The sequence below is a fragment of the Oxyura jamaicensis genome, chromosome 6 (genome assembly GCF_011077185.1).
Source record: "Oxyura jamaicensis isolate SHBP4307 breed ruddy duck chromosome 6, BPBGC_Ojam_1.0, whole genome shotgun sequence".
NCBI lineage: Eukaryota > Metazoa > Chordata > Aves > Anseriformes > Anatidae > Oxyura > Oxyura jamaicensis.
Window position 1 is genome coordinate 12027619 of NC_048898.1, and position 18976 is coordinate 12046594.

Consider the following 18976-nt stretch of genomic DNA (forward strand, 5'->3'; position numbering starts at 1 on the left):
GATAAAGCCACAACTGAAAATGTGAAAGCACTAGAAAGCATGTAGAAATCTCAGAGTGAAATTCTACTTCGGAAGAAGCTGGCACAATTTCAAGAGAAAACAAAAAAAAGTTTTTTTAATTTAAAAATTTGCACGGGAAATACAATTTTAACTGTTACACTCCTTTCTGGTTTTGTACTGAACAAGCTGTACCCGTATTTTTTCTGAAACATTTAGCAAACTTACCTGATACCATAACTGACAGTATCATCCTTCACTGTGCTACACTGTCAAACTGTTCCAACATTTTAGCGTGTGTAGAGGAAGGGTATAGGAAAGAAGGAATTCAATTTATATGAATAATATTGCTACTAAATTCTGCAATTCTGGTGATGCTAAGTGTTTCACTGAAAACTCCAGAAACAAGAAGAATAGAGTGTATTTAGGAACTGTGAATATCTTTCTTAAAAGTGGGTTTACAATTCTTGAGATAACTGAGAAAAACATGAAAACGATGATCATTTTAACTGGAAGGCACAAAACCTAAAGGTGTCATTTTTAAAATACATCCTTAGTTCTGAATCAGTCACATACTGCTCACTTCGAAGCATCTGAATTAACAATAATGTTCACAACCCAGTTTTTTTCCCCCCTCTTCCCCTGGTGCCTGAGAAGCTGCATATATTAACTCTACCATAAACAAAAGGAAAGAAGTTGCTCCTATGCTAGGTTTTAAAGAGTTCACAAACTTTTGTACCATGTTGCTGGAATTTTTGTTCTATGAAGGCTCTCGGTCAGAGGCCTTGCTTTTTAACAAGAGATGACTGACAGGTGTGGCACGGATTCTTAAAACACTAGCAGGATTACAAAAAGCAGACACACATTGTGCAATGCGATTTCTTCCTCTGCCCTACAAACACGGACTAAAGCTCATACTCCCATCTCAGCAGACAGCTTCACCTAGGGTGCACATCTGAGTAACACATCTCTGCCAGCTCATTGTCTCATTGGTGGAGGAATCAAACTACTCTGCATACAGATCAAAGAAAAGCGTGCAAATAAATAAATATAAGAAACCATACTTTAAGGCTTTTTGCACAAAAAATACCCCATGGACAAGGCCAGCAGTTTGACTTAGGAATCTTCTAAGTAAAAGGGAAAAGGATGCTTTGTGAAGGTTTCATTTAGACCCGCAGAGAAGTGATTGCCTGACACCAAATCCCTCAGTGTACGCTGTGCCTTCAGTACTCCATCTGCAGGGGAAACAGAAGCTGCTTCAAAACCCTCTACAATATCGCATGTAAGCTCTGCTACAATCAAGCATACTGTTTCCAGAAGGCAAGAAATGCATGTAAGCTGGTGAACAAAAGCACTTCACTGAACACATGCTGCACGGGTAGGACACAGATCGCAGTATTAACTGAGCTATCTCAGTAGGTGGGGAAAAAATAGTAAAAAAAACTACCACAGAAAAACCAACGACCCCTTCCACGTGGAAACAACCCATGGAAAAATTTGCTGAAAGCTACCCAGCTCTGTACTTGGAGCTGTCTTTGATAATCCTTCCTTCTTTGTGAAATGAATTGAGATCTGCTGACTAAAAGTGCTAAACATGAGCTAGGCATTATTTACTTTCACTGCTGTTACTGTTTGCCAGCTACACCCCGAATCTTCTGTTAACACTTCCAATGAAAGGTCCCCATTAAGAAAGAGACGACATACCTGAATGCAAAGTAATATTTCACAGGTTTAGGCTAACAAATGAAAAGCAGAGAGGAACCTCACAGATAAGCCTTAATTTCAGCTTAGCATCACATAATGCTGATTTCTACACCACTGAAAAGCAGTATCCCTTTCATAGAGCAAAAGGTCCAAAATATACTGATTTTGCACTTCCCTGTGGAAGGAAAGGCTCGTTCTACTTGCCTATGTCAAAGCAGGGGTGACCTCAATGTCTCAATTGTGCTGTTCATTCTGTAACTCTCCATCAAGGGATTTCACTGCACGGGAACAGAATGCTACCCTAACCCACCTGCTAAATACAGAGGGGATGCCGAAATCCCGGCTTCTTAAATGCTTCTGCACAACTGGAATTAGTTTAGAAACTAGCTGGGCAAGATAAGCAATTCTATTAATCCCATTAGAGGCTAAAGAGCCCCAAACAAACCAGAAGCGGAAGGCAGAATACCAGTGGTTTCATACTCTGTGGAGAGTATTTGAGCAGTGCCTGTGATGCTAGAAAAGCTGACCCTGCAGGGACACTTCTGTCAGTTACACATAGTTCCTTCTGTAGCATATTCCTTGCAGTTTTCCAATTTTCTTTATAATTTAAATTAATTTTTTATTAGATTTTTCTTTTCCAGATTACAGAGGACAAGGTTACTTTTTGAGGGGAAGTGAGGAAAACAAAGAGAAAACCCAGCCCGAATCAGAGCACAAAAGCAGGTGCAATTTCTTCCCTGAATTACTTAAGAAAACATTCCAAATGTCTACCATGATATTTTATTTTTTATTTATTGACAGCTTAAACGCTGCACCCGGGGCAAAAAGCACTAATGTCATTCACGCCCTCACAACAAAAAGGCTGCTTGAGAAGGATATTATTACATCTGCTATATTCATCGAACAAGAAATTAAAGAGATTTTCTTAGCTCTCGATCCAAGAACAGAAGTACAAAACAAAGCTTCTGCCAGACCCATCCATCAGCTCTCTGTGAAGCATTTCCCATGCATGGCTCCATCCTCTTCAACTGAAATTATTGGCAGCATCTTGACAGAAGGAAGGCGTGAGCCTGGAGAGTCTAGTCTGAAACTGTGCTTCATGTAAACAAGGAAAGAATTCACCTCATTAGATGATCTGAAAAAAGTGACAGTGAACCAGATCTTGTTGTGACACACCTTGGTATGTCTTCAAAGCTACTAGGAGTGAGTGTAATAATGAAGGGTCGTGTAATATTACCTTGCTTGCAAGCAACATTTATCAACAAGTGGAGAAAATTTGTGTGAACAAAATCTGAAGTAGGGATGAACAAAGCCAATGAACGGAATGAATCAGTTATTTACCAGATTGGTTGCAGTATCATCCGCTTTTTAGAAAGCTATTAGTGAAACATGACGATTTCTGTTATTACAGAACCGAACAGAATTTTCAGTGTAATCAGTTATGACTCTAAAAGATTAATATTTTCTTAGCCCGAACGGAACAGAAATCACAGAAATACTTGGCGCATGTGAGTGTGTCATTATTGCAGGGATCACCAGGTGGTGCTTTGAAGAGACAGTCTTCCGAGTCATTTATTTCTGGTATTGGAAGGAACCTTGTGTTCCTTGTAGCACTTGAATTAACAGGCTGGTGTAGGGGGATGGAGAAAACAGCAAAGGAGCCTGCTCACCACTGTACTGCATCCCACAAGAGAGAACTGTACCAGCAAAACTCCTTTCCGAGGACTAGACTGGATTCCAGGGAAGACAGAAAAGTCTACCTGCTGCTCGTCACCACCTCTGTCTTAAACATTTTATTTACGTAAAGAACAGACCACCTTTGTAAATTAGCATGGGCATACGGGCAGCTGATGCAGGTACATGAGGACCACGTTTATTAGCTCTCACAGCAACTGCCTGTGTGCCTGTTCCAGTTTGCTGCTATGTGCTCACCCAGGGGAAAAAACACATTCACAGGGGGAGTTACATGGAACAGCTGATACACAGCAATTTTTAGTGCAAATGGTAGAAAATACAGCCACTTCTTGCAATTGCTACTCTCTTCCAATTAAAAGGCGATTACAAACTCCTGATAAGCAATAAAACTCAGCAACGGAGACAGAACTATATGCTTCACACCATACATGAATCGAAATAGGCTTATGCAATAAAGATCTCTCTCTTCTTTTTAAGGATACTAAAGCACGATCGAGTACTATCTGTCTGTCTGCACACCCACACCACGGGGGGTGCAACCCACTTCCTGCAACCAAAGACTCAATGTAATTTTAGAGACAGAAACCAATTATCCACATTGAAATATGGCAAGGACAACAGCCTTATCTCCTCTAAATATAGAAGACTGCAACCCAGATGTACACTAGCGTATCTTAGAACAGTCTAGGAAGTAATGGAAGAGCAGCAGTCAAAATTAAGAACAATTAGAGAGGGTTAAAGCTATCTCATGCATACATCAGGAAATGCTAACATGACAGCAATGGTATGGAAAGTGAATCATTTAAACGTGGAATCCATATGTTCCAAGTTGTTGCTGTAGAAAACAAATGTAGAATTTCAATTTACAAACTGTGTATTTCTGGTGAAGGATTTTTTTTCTCTCTTTTCTTTGGAATAAATCAGACTGAAGCCCCAGCCCTCATTTGCCACAACTTAACCTATTCAAAATGAGATGTCACGCAAATAAGTTTTTGAGCAGCAAACTGCTTAACTATGCTAAACAAGTTATTGCATTTATTTACGTGATGTCGCACCAAATTATGAAGGCTGACTCAAGTTGTCTGTTTATTTTGCCGAGTTACGTCTGCTCTGTGTCTCACTCCCTGATTTAATTGAGCTGCTGAAGATAATATAACTTATCACACAGACACGTTGCCATGTTGCTAGATTCTAGGTTAATTAACAGTAGCCTACAGTCACTGCATTTCTCACATGGTTAGCCACTTGGACCCTGTCTACTGTCTAGCTTCACTAATCAACGAGTCTGGGAATTTTACGCTAGCAGTAGAGTACACCAGCAGCAGACGGAGATTTGTCTGCGCAGAAAAAAGCCCAGCTCGCCGGTCAGGAGCCTTTCCTTCCCTCTGAAATTAACCCGTTGTTACGAGGCGTGTGCTAATGCCAGACTTCTGGCAAAACTCAAGAGTTCTCAAATCAGGGGAATTAAATCCCGGGAGCAGCTGCCCTCTGGCAGGACAGAAAGCTGTGGCCACCATACCACAAGCGACGCCAGCCCAGGCGTGCTCCTAGTGCAGCCCTGTGCCCTCCTGCCCACACACTGCGTGGCATGAGGGAAGGTGCGGAGTGCACAGGCCAGCAGCAAACCGCACGGGAGCAGGCACGGAATACAGCACACCATCTCTTCATGCTGGTAGTGGACTGAGGCTGACCTGGAACTAAGGATGCATCTCCTCGATATGCTCAGTCTCACGGCTGCTTGCTCCCGAGAGCTTCTTCCCCTGAACTGTGTACTGACACCCCTACCAGTGCACCAGACTGAGCTTGCTGTTCTTCCCATAAACTACTCTTCCAAGTACTCATTTTCAGTCGTCGCTTCGAGCAAGGCTCCCTGTGCACCCACGAGGCCGTCAGACCTGACCCAGTGGTGGTGGCAAACATCAGGTGGGGCTGGGGAGGCAGCAGGACTTCCCTGCTCCCAGGATTAAACGTGGAGTCCACGCTTCGGATTAAATGCATCGTGACACTTCTCCCAAAGGTGGAGCTATACCATCAATGTAAGAGGAAGACAAAGTTAAGCTCACAGCATACATACGTACATTCCTCCTGCCTCACAAGCCCCACCACCGTTTTCAAAATACTTCTAACTAATAGTAATGCTTCAAAAACTTCTAATTCTTTTAATCCAGAAATTTTTAATTAATGTTATTAGTAATATTCCTTTTTCTCCACCAAGCACAACGCATATGAAGAGGGATGCCAAAAGAAAATGTTGATTTTTAGTGTTCTGATACTGCACATATATCCTCTGGAATCATTCCTCAGACTTCAGCCAAGTTACTCCTAGTTTACACAACAGGTTCATCTATGAATTCGGCAAAATTTGTCTTTTACAGTGCAACACATCTAGAACTTTGGTCATACAAAACCCAGTATCAAATCCATCTTCCCAAACGATGAGCTAGATCTCCAGCATGCTGCAAGTTTTGCAGAGAGCTCCTAGTAACTGAAATGCATGCACACTACTCTGAAGTTCATGGGATCTACTTGCAATTTTTAACTGTTGGTTTGTTTTCAAGCTTTTCTCCACAATATTCCAAGTTTAAATTCTCACAGGACTGTAAAATCTAGGGATTTAAAAGTAAAGCAAAACATATGAAAATTATCAAACTTTATATATAAAATTAGGATGCTCAAAACTATTAATGCAGAAAACATAGTTCCTTTGGAGGTAATCAATTGACCGTGGCTGAGGAAGGAGCTGACCCACTCTCCACACAACTGCTGTACCTGTGGCACGTACTGGCTGGCTCTGGTCACTGAGAAACACAATTTGGTGTCCAGGCACTTTGGCAGATTCGACCAGGTAGTTCAGGCTATTTTTTGTCTAGCTTAATATTCAGCTGGACATGCCTGCAATCAGACATAAAGCAAACGTATCGCTGCACTGAATGGGAGGGGGGAGAGGGCTGTTGGAAAGAAAGGGGCAGGGAAGGAGCAGAGAAAAGAAAGAGTACGTGCCCTTCAGCTGGAGCAACACAGGAGCAGAATTAATGTGGTTCTGCACGTTGGGCAAAGGGAGTTCAGCCTTGAAAGAAAAACCCACCACATATCTAAAGAATGTAAACAGGATTCCTGGTCCCTTGATAGAGAGTAACCATGGGGAGACAAGGCACTTTTTCATGCATTACTCAGCACGCAAATATGTTCCTAGCAAACCTAAACTCAGTAGATCATCAGCACCACAAGCAATCAGTTGAGGACCTGCCAATCAGCAACAGTCACTTGCTGTAACGCATTAATTGTGTCGTTATTACTGTACAACCTCAGGAGGCTCCGAGCGAGCCCAGCCATGAGCCCCTCTCCCACGCACACGCATCTCTTCAGATCGCCATCCACGAGGCATTTTCTCTCCTGCTCATGCCCTCCACTGGCTGCAACAGAGCTCAAGGGGTGTCACAGAAATATGGGACATTAACCGAGGATGTGCTTTAAAAGTAGAAAATGTCATCACCCAAAATAGGCGGCTTCTCTATTTTTTCCTAGTCGTGTAATGTGATTATAGAAAGGCCATCTACGTGAGCAGCTATACTCAGTATATTAAAAACTCGTCTGCAGTGAAGATTCAAAACAAATGGTCTTTTCTTTTTCAAGAGGATAGAGGGGAGTATTGAGCTATTTCTTTTGGGAGAGTGATTTTTGTTTATCTGGATATGGTTATACATAAGTTCAATTCTCTACAGTACCCTTCAATATCAAAGATAGTTTTATTTATCAAAAAATTAAAAGGCTCAAGCTGTGCATTTTGTATCCAGATAATTTCCCCCACCCCCAAATTTAGTATTTGTGAGATTGAGAAATCCCTAATGAATAGAATTATCTTGCACTTACATGGTTCATTCCATTGTAGGCTTTATAAATATTTTATTAAGCTCACATTTTGAGAGGCACTAGATACACTGAGAGAGAGATTAAAATCATGTTAGTCATGGCTTCTTGTAAAACCAGACTGAAAGGGGAATTACCTCTGCCCCACTTGTCCACTGCAGCTTCTCTTTCAGGAGAAACAACAACAGTAAATACAGAGCAAAGCCCAGCTCCTCTTTACTGGAGGGTTTAAGTACATGAAAATACTGGGTGAAATGAGGCTGGGAATCAAGGCTGAAGGCGGGAGATCACATGCTAAACAAATGAGGAAAGGAACAAATAGAAAACACGAGATTCACTGAACTGCAAAAAGGCAAGGTGTTCAGTCCCTTATTGCGTAAGCAGTAATGAAACACAACCTGTATTATCGCAGACTTCCATAGATGCTTCATTTACTCACGCCAATATAAAGCATGAGTTTAAATCAGTAGTGGTTTCAGAAAAGGTAAACGCCTGGTGAGTGAATAGCCTTGGTCTCCTATACCATGAGACCTGTGAGGAGGATTGCACACACGTGCATGTGCCGCAGGAGGAAAGAGAAGACACCAAAACGCTGATGTGCCTGTTAGTTTTACAAAGCGTCAGAGATGGACTCAACGCCCTGATCCTCAAGCACCCCATGCAGAATTACTAAGAATTACTCTGGGGCTCTACTGATCAGAATTACTTTGTAGTCTTCCTGCTCCTTATCTCTCATACCCACATAACCGCAGTACACTTACAACTTTGCATTATGTAAGGGAGCACACAACTAATTTAACCTCTTCTGTCATAATCCCACCTAGTGCTGTTCCACCACACCCTACTCAGCCTCTGAGGTAATTGTGACTTAGGGGTTTGAAAGCCTGCGATCCAGATCTGACTGATGGAAATGGGGCACACGAGCGGCCAGATGTCTTTCTTTTCACCCATCAATAGACAGAACAGCAGTGCCCCGTCATCTCTGTGCCCTTCCTACAACCTGGACTGCAGTCCTGTCAGCTGAGAGCCCTCAGAACAGCACGGCTTATGAAAGACTCAAAACAGTCAGAGGGCTCTGAGCTATATTGTCTTTGTGAGTGATTAAGGAAAAGAGTCACTTTCTGGGGAAAAAAAAAGTCAAGAGACAAAGGACCAATTGTTTGTTCTTTCTCCTAGACCATGCTCAGCAACATAAGGCTTCAATCTATCTTTAAATTTGCAATTACAGCTCAACTGAATTATGAAATCGGCTTTCCTAACCAGTTCACTCACTCTTCTTGGCAATTGAAACAAGTCATCTTCCATTAGTATCTCCCTGTCGTACGGTGCTAGTGTAGCATGCACCCTCTGTATGCAACTACAGCAAAGATGCTGAGGCTTCTTCAGCTTCCTTCAACGGTTCAACAGGCAGCGTAATGATACAGGAGCTTTCTTCTCATGCTTTTCAGCAAGCAGTTTGAGCCCTAAATATCTTAACATATCAGGATGTTAATTTTCTCAAAGCATGCACTTTCCCTTAGAGCACTTTTGCACTATTAAAATAGCAGTCTAAATATTTACTTAAATTGTTAATGGATATTATTGGTGAAAATAGGCTTATTTGTTCCAGACTTGGTTAGTTGCCTTCTTTACAAAAACTCTAGCTTCATGATGTCTTTTAGTAGAAGAAAAAGTGAAGGCTGCAGGCAAAATGAGGGCTACCTAGAAAATTCTGTGCTGTGAATAATTTAAGAGTTTGAGGCACATACCACAGCATTTTGAAAAGTTGGGTTTGGTGGTTTTTTTTCCTGCAGTTCATTCATATCAAGATGTTTTAAATACCATTAATGAGACATTACAGCAACCCTTGACTAGAAGACTATTGTCAAAGGTACAGCCTTTAGAAAGGAATATGGCAAGCAAGTACAAAATGAGATAATGGCAAAAAGGAAAAAAAAAAAAAAAAGGACAGCCTTGAATTCCCCTGACTTATGTACTGAACCAATTTTAAAAATGAATTCTTAAATAAATTTCTTCACTTTCTAAATTTCAGGAGAGTAAACACACGTTTTGAAAATTAAGCAATAGTCTTCAGTTTGACATATTTTGTTTTCCAATTTTTTTTTGACTCGTGAGTAATTTACTTACTCACTGATTGCGCTTTTTATAGCACTTTTAATTAACAGACTTAATCTTTATTATTTTAATCTCTTAATCTATACAGAGAAAAAAGTCTCAAGGTGACTGTTTAAAATGACCACTGCATGAACTGATGCCACTGTGGAAGATGTTTAATCCACCTCAGCTACTCTCAGGGATCCTACCAGACAGCTAGGCATTACTAAGACAGCTCAGAGTCAAAAGGAAAAGTCCTAATAGGATTGCTTTGGGGGTCCTTTGACAAAGCAAAAACCGCGATATTAATGTAAACAAATCCGTTTCATTTAACTTCTCCTCATGAAGAATTCGGGTTACTTTTTGGAAAGGCCCTGTGACTGAAGGGTGGGGCATATGAAAAAATTTCATATTTGTTGGTGGATATCTACTGGCCACCATGAAGGAGAAATATCCAACTATCACTGATTATGGGAGGTCCATTGCCTGCAGTAGTGGTACAATTTGCATTTAGGGAAATGTCATGTTCTATTATGTTTATGTCAGAAAAGAACAACAGAGAAACCCAAACTTTCAAAATCTGTATCAAGCCATAACCTACTAGACTTAAACTGATTATTCATGTGTGATCACCAATGATGTCTGTTTTAAAGGGGTATCACAGAGGGCAAGACCTACGAGTAATTGCCTTACTGACTCTGTAGTAGCAGCCTCTACCCAACAAAAACGCTTTGAGCTGGAAAAAAAATGCACCTTCTTGGACATCACAAAGCTAAAGAAGAAACACTATCTAAAAAAAAAATAATATTTGCTTTCAGGAGTCAAACTGTCAGTAGCACCATCACCCTTCACCATTCTGTCAGTTCTCTAACTACCAGGAAGAAAAATCTCTCCTGGAAACTCCCAAAGCAGTGATCCCTCTTCCATGTTCTTCAAAGAATCCATTGATTTTTCAACCACTTCTGTACTATGATGCACTTGTGGGGAGGGTACGTACCTCTTGCATCATCCTATTCAGCTAGAAATCAACAGCACAAATTAAGTAGAAGAGGAAAAAATCTGTGTCGGTGAGTCCAGGTCAGTTAAGAATGAAGCATTTCATTCTGCCACCATGTGATATATAACTGCTTGTGCTTGCCTCAACATTTCCCTTCCCCTGATCTGCATAGCAAAGAGCAATATGGAAATTGCATACTTCCAAGGTATTCTGAAGGCCTCTCTCATTCTCCTAATGGTGTAGAATGACAGGGTTGATAAGCATATTCTTTTTCTCAGGATGGATCATCTTGAAACAGCCTTGGAAACTTATATACATCTTTACTAGATAAGAGTTTTAGAGCAGTATGGGAATTTTTGCAAAGCCCAGGAGAAATAACGAGAAGATAAGAATTCCAAGCCTATTACTGCCACCTCAACAGAGGCAGGTCTATCAGCAGAGTAAAGAGATCTGGCAAACCCTTCATGGAAGAGTCACAGCAGCTGCTGTGTACTTTACGCATTGTATTGTTGATGAAATACAATGTGGACAACAGCAAAAAGAACAACTAAGCCCACACAGGCGAATTTACGAAAATTAGTAGTTTGTGCATTTGTGTTGATCTGAACTACAAAAAGGTGAGAAAACAGACTGAATTTTCACTAATGAGCAGGACACGCTCCACTGGTACTCAACAAGCTCCATCCAAAGCACAGTAACAAATCAGGAAACACGAGGCAGACGAAAAACAGTGTACCTGCAGTTTCCAGTTTTCAGGCTTTTTCTTTAGTACCAGCTTGCTGGTTTTCAAAATGCCAGCCTGTCCTCCGTTCCCCTACACCTTTTCCACCTGCACGTGCTTGCAAAGCTGCCCACAGCACATGCTATGTGACCTCCCGTTGCACGCTGGCAGTGGCTCCTCCTCCTGCTGCATAGAAGCAGTAAGGAGCTAACAACACCAGTGGAGAGGTTGTTTTCAGCAGATGATGGAATAAGTCTGCACAGCTGAAGGCTCTTGGTATTAACAGTACTATTCCCTCTTAAAACCATTTTTCAAGCCACTTTTGCTTTTGCAAATGGGTACAATAGCCCCTAAGTGCAAACGCTGCACAAGCCATGCCTGGTAGGGATTTGCCATTGCACCCACTCACATATATAAAGGAAGTCAAGCAGCAAGCACACACGTAGGAAGGAAGAGCCAGAAATGGTACGACAGATGCTAGAGATGGGTTGCCAGCTAGGTTGCATATTCACTGCAGAGTTCAACGCAGCTGCTGACGGGAAGAACTTCCTATGCTCATCTGACACTGAAGCGACAACATGGACCTAACATATAGATTTCTAGAATTTTCCAGTGTTCATCTTAATTTACCATTAGGCAATTTTAAGCATTAGGCATAATTTGCTAGTTGCACAGAAAAAGAAATAAAATTAATCTAAATACTGTGGCTACTAAAGGTTTTAAATGTACATTTAAAATGTGCGCATTTTCATTTGAAAACAGTTGACAATACCAATGCCTCAGCCCTCGGGGCCAGGTGCTGCAATAACACAAAAACAGGACTGGGAAGGGGAGAACCGTGCCCACCCTAACTTTACCAGCCTGCCTCAGAAGATGATGGGTTGCAGTCAAGCCACTGAAATCTCATGAACTCAGCCATCTCATCAGATAAGCAAGCCACACAAATGCTGCAAGCATCAAGATGGTGCTTCCCCCCCCCCAGAAGTGCTTCCAGCACTTTGTCTCTTTGCTCTTTCCCTTGTGGCTCCACTGTCTGAGCCAGAGCAGTCGCCTGCCGGGATGCAGGATCTAACATGGCAGGAATGCTGATTGACAGGTCTGCAAGTGGACTGGAGGAGCCAGGAAAGCTGGTCTGCTGTCAGTTTTTCCTAAACATACTTAACTCTAGCAGAGGAGTATTCCAACAGACTGAGCAAGAAAGCAGACAAAGAATTGCAGCTATGGGTCTCAGTGAGAAAAAGAAAAGAAAAAGAAGTATATATCAAGATGGTATCTATGGACCATTCAGCCAATGAGCTGTAACACTTTAGGTCCATTGAATATCATGTTCTTAATTGAAAATAAAGGTCTTTTTCACCATCAGGTTCCCTGCTATATGATATCTCATATATAGCTGCTAGAAAATAGTAACACTTGTATGGGTTATAACCAAAAAAAATGTATTCTAAATATATACACCCTTCATAGGAAGACTGCTAATTCTCAAAATTCATGAAGAATGAAAATTTCACAAAGCTTTATTAAAACCTTTTCAGCTGTAATTTCATATCTGTCTATATTAACCCATCCACAATATATTAAAATGACATGTTTAGGACTGCTGAGCATTTACATGAGTCTGCAACAATAATTTTGAAAAGAAGAAGGATTAGTTCAAACATCTCTGGGCTTAAATGCTAACAGTTATGTAAATATACAGGGAATTCTATTTTCCTCTGAATTGCAAGTGAGCAACCAAAAACCAAGTTGCTGAATAATGAAAGGAATGGGACTGTCTGTTTCCAATCTGAGAAAGAAAAGATCAACGCAAACACATGGCAATTACAACTTTCAGCATCTCTCTCTGAATGGCTGGGTAGGCATTACACAGCATTGCAACTGCAGCTATTCAACAAGCCTTCCTGAGGGAAAGAGGGGAGAAATGCTCATCTCCTCCTAGAAATCAGCAATGTGATGTGTGCCTCCAGTTAAGCTGGGTTCACCAAATGATCCAGCCTCGTCTGAGGATACACTGCTCAATGTGCCCTGATGTAACATGTCGCACGTGACAGAATTGGCCTTCTCTGCTCACACCACAACCAAATACCTCTGACACACTTGTACATACTTCCCTCTAACCTGTTACCACAACTTTAGCACAGCTCTAGTACCTGCCCTGACGACTGCCCTTAGCACAGCAGGAAAGTATCACAAACCTATTCTGAAAGGGATTGCTTCTTACTAACTTAGTTAATAGGAAGATTTTAGGATTTTTTAATAGGAATTCTTGTCCTGTCAAGAATTTCATAGGAGAGATGTAGAAGCCTTTTAAAATGACTGCCAGCAAAGAGAGACAACAAATCTAGAAGTCCCTAGATTTAAAACAGCTTGAAGCTTTGAAAGCTGGACCCATCAGGGAGAGGGGGCGGCCTGCAACCTACAGATTTTGCTGGTACTTGCTCACAACACAAAAGGAAAACAACTGATGGTGTGTGAACAAAGCTGCATCACTGTTCAGCTGTGAGGAACAGGTTACGAAAACGGGTCAGCTCCCTGGGGCTCGCTATGAGGCAGGGGCCGGCCAGCCCCCTCAGAAGGCCTGGGCCCTGGCTCCAGGAGGGCCCCACCGTCCTGAGCTGGATGCTGCCGCAGGGCCCCGGGGCAGGGCGTGTGAGCAGGCTGTCACCACAGCCCGTCAGGCCCACACCCGAGCCCTCTGACCCTTGCTGAGCACAAAATCCTTTTGTATTTTGGTTTGCATTGACAAAAAAATCCAGGAGAAACAGCCTGCACCCTGAAGATGTAGCTTCCTTCAGTGTACCCTGGAGTCCTTGGTGTCAGGACAAACTAATTGCATGTGTTACGGGAAGACTGTTACTTTGGCTTTTTCCCCTGAACGCTGAAAAAAATGTGTTTGATTTTAAAGCACATACACTTAGAAATAGTAAGGGAATCAGCTACAAAGAGACCACACAAGCTGTTCCAGCCTTCCGCAGAAGTCTGTGTTTTTTTTTTTTAAAAGCGTAAATACACAGCCACCTCTTCAGTTTGCCCTTTCATCTCTTCTGAAACAGTTCTTAACACACACACACGCGCTTCATTTCCTAACTAGCTGATCATATACAAGGTTTGGTTCTGTAGTTGGGAAACGCTAAAAGAAGATAAAGGTAAAACACAACCTTGATCCTGAAAGAGAAGTCAGCAAGGACATTGTGGGTGTCTCCAGAGCCAGAGAGCTGGAAGAAAGCAGCCGGCGCTGCCCCTGTGCTGGTTCACCAGGCACTGGGATACAGCCATGTGCATGCCAGATAGGTTCCTCGGGGCTGGGTGCGGAGCACACAGGGCCACAAGCCGTGTGGGGTCTGACTGCGTGAGCTGTGCGCTGCCAACAAGAGTGTCAGAAGGGTGGATGCAGGGTGCCGAGGAAGGGTGGCTTTCTGCCCCTGCTGCAGTGCACCTTCCACGCTGCCACTGTGTTAACCCAGCTGGAAGCACTCATCTTTTCAGAACAGCGCTGTGTTTTGTTCACAGGCTGGGAAGGGAATGAAGAGGGAAAGACTGGAGGCCGGGGAAGAAAATGCAAGCAGATTTTTGTCTGCCCCTGCTGCTAATGCCCCCAAATTGGTGAGGGTATATTGATAGGGTCATGCAAGGTACTGCTTCGCTCCCCAAACCAGACTGTGCTTTTAACAGTGTGTGGTCCAGTTCTCTGTGGGTGAACTGGCAATGCCTTGCTGTGGTGCTACATGAATTTTACCGGCTAACGAACTGTCTCAGAGAACAAGGTAAAATGTCTCCAACCTAAGAAGTTATAACCATGTGACAGAAGAGTCTCCTCCAAAAAGCTAGTCAGAGTCCTTTTCTGTCCCTTCCTCCAGTATAGCAAAGATAACAGCACAAGATTTCAGAACTATGAAAAAAACAAAAGGAAGAATATTTATGCTAAATTCTTCAGGGAAAAAAAAAAAAAGCAAACAAGCAAACAACAGTCATTCCTCTCAGAAAAAACCTCAAGTACTGCAACTCACACAAAAAAAGCTTCTGCCATATATTTTTGGTGGCCAGCCACTGGCTTCCTTAACTATATTTTGTCATGAGTTGAAAATAAAAGCACTGATACTCCCTGATTTGGGCCTCTGTAGGAAACGAGGGCCTGAAGCTGCAGCCACAGCCAGGTAGGATACCTCCCCACGGGGCATCCTGCACTGTCAGCAGAACAGAGCAACTGTGAGTGCCCTGTCCACCAGAAGCCTCTGAGCTTCCAGACAGGATCAAACAAAACAGAGAATGTTCCATGAATGGTGGAAAACCTTGCCTTCCTCTTCAAAGAAATATGTCCTAGATGTCTGGGTAAACCAGCACTATGCATAAATGAAGTTAGTGGTTTAACTGACAGAGCATCCATTACATAGCCAAAAATATCTCTTTAATACTGTAAGAAATGTAATTTGATATTCTTTTATCTTATTAAAATAATACAAATTCTCTATGTACAGAACCTGTCAGCTCTAGAAGACGGAACTGAGCAGCATCCCCCATTTATCTCCACTTGATCTGAAGTCTTGTTCTTACAGCTGGAAGGTTAAATTGTTCTGCAAGTCACTTCATTCTTCATCCTCTGGGGTAGGATGGCCAAAAAGGGCACCAATTTGTGCCAGCCAAGGGCATGCTTCTTCTGAATCAGATAGTTGATAAGGAACTGGGATAAAATCCCCAAATTCATTTCCCTCAGGCCTCTAAAGTACCATGAGATGCATTAACTTTCAGCACAGAGCAATGAGAGAGAGGGAGAAAGAGAGAGATTTAGGGGAAAAAAATAGCCACTACACACCCAAGCCAAGGCTGGATTATGACCAGCAGTTCTGCAGGGATGGATTCCTATTTCTGCTCCCTGACCTATGAACTGCCTTTGTTCGACTTACTCCAAAATCTTTTCATATAAAGGAAACATGGAGGGAAAATCAGCTGTTTGCAGTACAAACTCTATTCTTTTTTCATATCCTGCCAAAGCATCTGTATGACTAGACTTGCAAACAAATACGCTTTTTCTGTTCTTTGCATTAAAACACATTCTAGATATCATAAACCTCTACTAATATGTAAGCAAACATGACAACATAATGGAGACTGCTGAAGCTAAGAGGATAGAAACAGATAAAAAGTTTAGAAATCTATACTGAGCCAATACCACTCCCATACTTTTTTTTTTTTTTAAACCAGTTCCTTTGATTTGGGGTGTTTTGTATCCACCACACACAGAAATCTATGAACAGAGAAGTGCTGCAGTCCCTTGAGAAAAAAAAAAGCACATGTCCCAGAGGAAAAGTAGTCATGGAGATTTTTAACTTGGTTAAATAAAAATATAAAACTGAAACAGCATGACTCTAGCCTCTAAATATTTCGTGGCCAAAGTAGCTGGCCAGAGAAAACTGCTCAGGCAACAGGGGAAAATGGGTTGTGAACATAATTTTACTGCATTAGTGAAACTCTAGGTTGATGGTTCCTCAGAAGGGTGAAATGGAAAGTTTAGCTTTCGAGGTCTCCTCCCCACAAAAGGGCCAGGATATTCATCAGGCAACAGGAAACCATAATGCTCAAAACACCATGCCACACAATACGCAATGCTCTAGCAGTAATGATGTCCACCTTCAGCTTACCTGTTTTATGCACTGCAGCCGGTCATTGGTCTGCTGTATGTGCCTGTCCATAGAGTTCATTTTGATTGTCTCCACTTGGCTTCTACCTGAAAGCCATTAAAATCCCTCGATCTGCAAGACAAAAAGGACAATAAAGATCACTGAGCACAGTCTGTGCACTTCTATCAGCTCTACACCGAGTGCGACCCTGAGATCTACTGGAGATTTAACCTTCCAGGTGATCCTGTGCCGACAAGGCCCCTGTTACAGAACTGCAACACAAATGGCACTAAAGCAATGCAGCAAAGCTGCCTGCAAGCAATAGCACTAATAACAGTAATAACGCTGATTATGATGACAGTCTAGCATTTGCAAGGCCAAAGACATGGGAATTCTTCCTGATTTTCCTCTAGGAGAAAACACCTCCCAGAAATACTAAATGAAGCAGATATGGCAGAGTATTATACGGCCAAAAGGAACACAGAACATATTCTTTTGTTTTGCCTGAAATTATATGCACTCCCTGGATTTGTGTACTGAAAAAAAAATAATAATAAAAAAAAGCAACAGGTACGCTTTGGACTGTCCTGTGATATTAAAACTAGTAGATCAATTTAACGACACTGAAATGGCTGCAGCAACAGCGAGCGAGGGACTGGGATTCACAACTCAGCCAAGCCTCCCAGCGGGACCCTGCGTCTGAGAGAGAGATGCTGGATCTCCCACCAAGGGGCTGAGCAGCTCCTGCTCTCTGAAAAAACAGGGCTCTTCTCGTATCTGTAGCTGAACAAGCTACTTGTTACTTCTGAATAAACGTCCTCTGTTCTTCAGTCCCATCTCTACAAAGCTGCGCAGCCTGAGGCAAATTAAAGCTTCTCTATGACTTTAAAAAACAAACAAACTAGAAAATGGAAATGAAGGCTCAGAGTGGCATTAGGAGTCTGAATTCGTGTTGCTACAGCTGTAGGAAATCATCAGATGAGCGATGGCAAGGAGTTAGGAGGATCTGCAGAGCACACCCATGGTCCCAGCCGCCCTCGTCGTGCCGGCCCGCGGGCGGCACAGTGCGGGGAGCACCCGGCCGTCAGGAGCAGCCCTGCTCCGTGTCATCACTAGTCCTTCTGCCGGGCCAGGTGCCTCACCACGCCGTGTCGCATGCTCACACATGGGTAACGGGGTAATAATGTGTGCCTGGAGCTTGGAGAGATACCTGAGGGCAGGGAGGAGGCTGGGCCGTGGGCATCATGCCGAGCACCTCACCCTCAGCCCAGGGCTCAGCTCTACCGCCCCGGAGGTGGGGACGGACGAAAGCCCACTCAAGTTTGTACCAGGAGCAGCGCACAGAAACGCAGCTAAGAGTAAGTGAGCACCCTTGGTGCCCCTTCCCTCCCAGGCCTTAATCTGTCTTTTTCTATAGCAGTGCACCAGCAGATCATACAGAGAGAAGCCAACAACTAATCACCAGTTTTAGTCCATAATTCATATTACCAAACCCTCTGCACTGTAACTTCCATTTATTTATGTTTTAGGCAGAATCGCATGGGACTCCAGCCTGCACTTAATAAGCTGAGCAGATTTAAGTGCTTTTTCCTAGAACTCACTTCTCAGTGAGGGGCACAGAGATGCTTCGCACATACATATGTATACTCGCCTGTTTCAATCACTTTCATGGCATCTATAATGGAAATGAAACCATAAATACTGCACACTGGAACATGAAACCAGGCTTTGCCTACAAATGCCCACATCCTTGTACTGCCACAGAGCGGCACAGTCCAAGAAGCTGCATCCTCCTGCTCAAGAATGAGCCGCAGGCACCGATTCACAAATACACATCCAAACCCTGTATTTATTTACAGCTCCGTGCTAGCACAAGCAGGGAGCTGGGCTCGCACAGGAACCATTCCCTCGCGAGCCTCTCCGAGGGCACCGAGCAGTTCTGTTCTTCAGAGGGCTGGCCACAGCAGAGCTCTCCTCTGAGAAAAGAAGATGGCTAATTTTCCAGGTCCCTGTCACATCAGAGATACTGGCCACTGCTGCCTCTCGTGACACAGCATCTCCTGATGGCAAGCGCCTGTGGCACCCACCGCAGGAGGAGACCCCGAGCACACAGCTGCCACGGCCAGGCGGCCTCTGCGGCCCGGCGTCCCACACGTTTCTGAGCCTCGCTGATAACGTTCCTCCACGGCTCCTGCCGGATTAGACTCAGAAAGAAATCTTCTCTGGTAGACAGCTAAATGAGGTCTTACAACAGCAGCTCAAGCTCCTCGTCTCCCCGCTCTAGAG

At 43.0% G+C, this 18976-nt stretch overlaps 1 protein-coding gene across 9 annotated transcripts in view; it reads right to left on the reverse strand.

The window, feature by feature from the left end:
• ZMIZ1 (zinc finger MIZ-type containing 1) overlaps positions 1–18976 on the reverse strand; it is a 346051-nt gene that overhangs the window by 142296 nt on the left and 184779 nt on the right. For all 9 annotated transcript variants that reach the window (XM_035330680.1, XM_035330686.1, XM_035330677.1 and 6 more), the window contains one exon: positions 16712–16822. In XM_035330680.1, the coding sequence (XP_035186571.1) occupies positions 16712–16771 (60 nt within the window). In that variant the 5' untranslated portion in view covers positions 16772–16822. The remainder of the gene's footprint in view (positions 1–16711; positions 16823–18976) is intronic.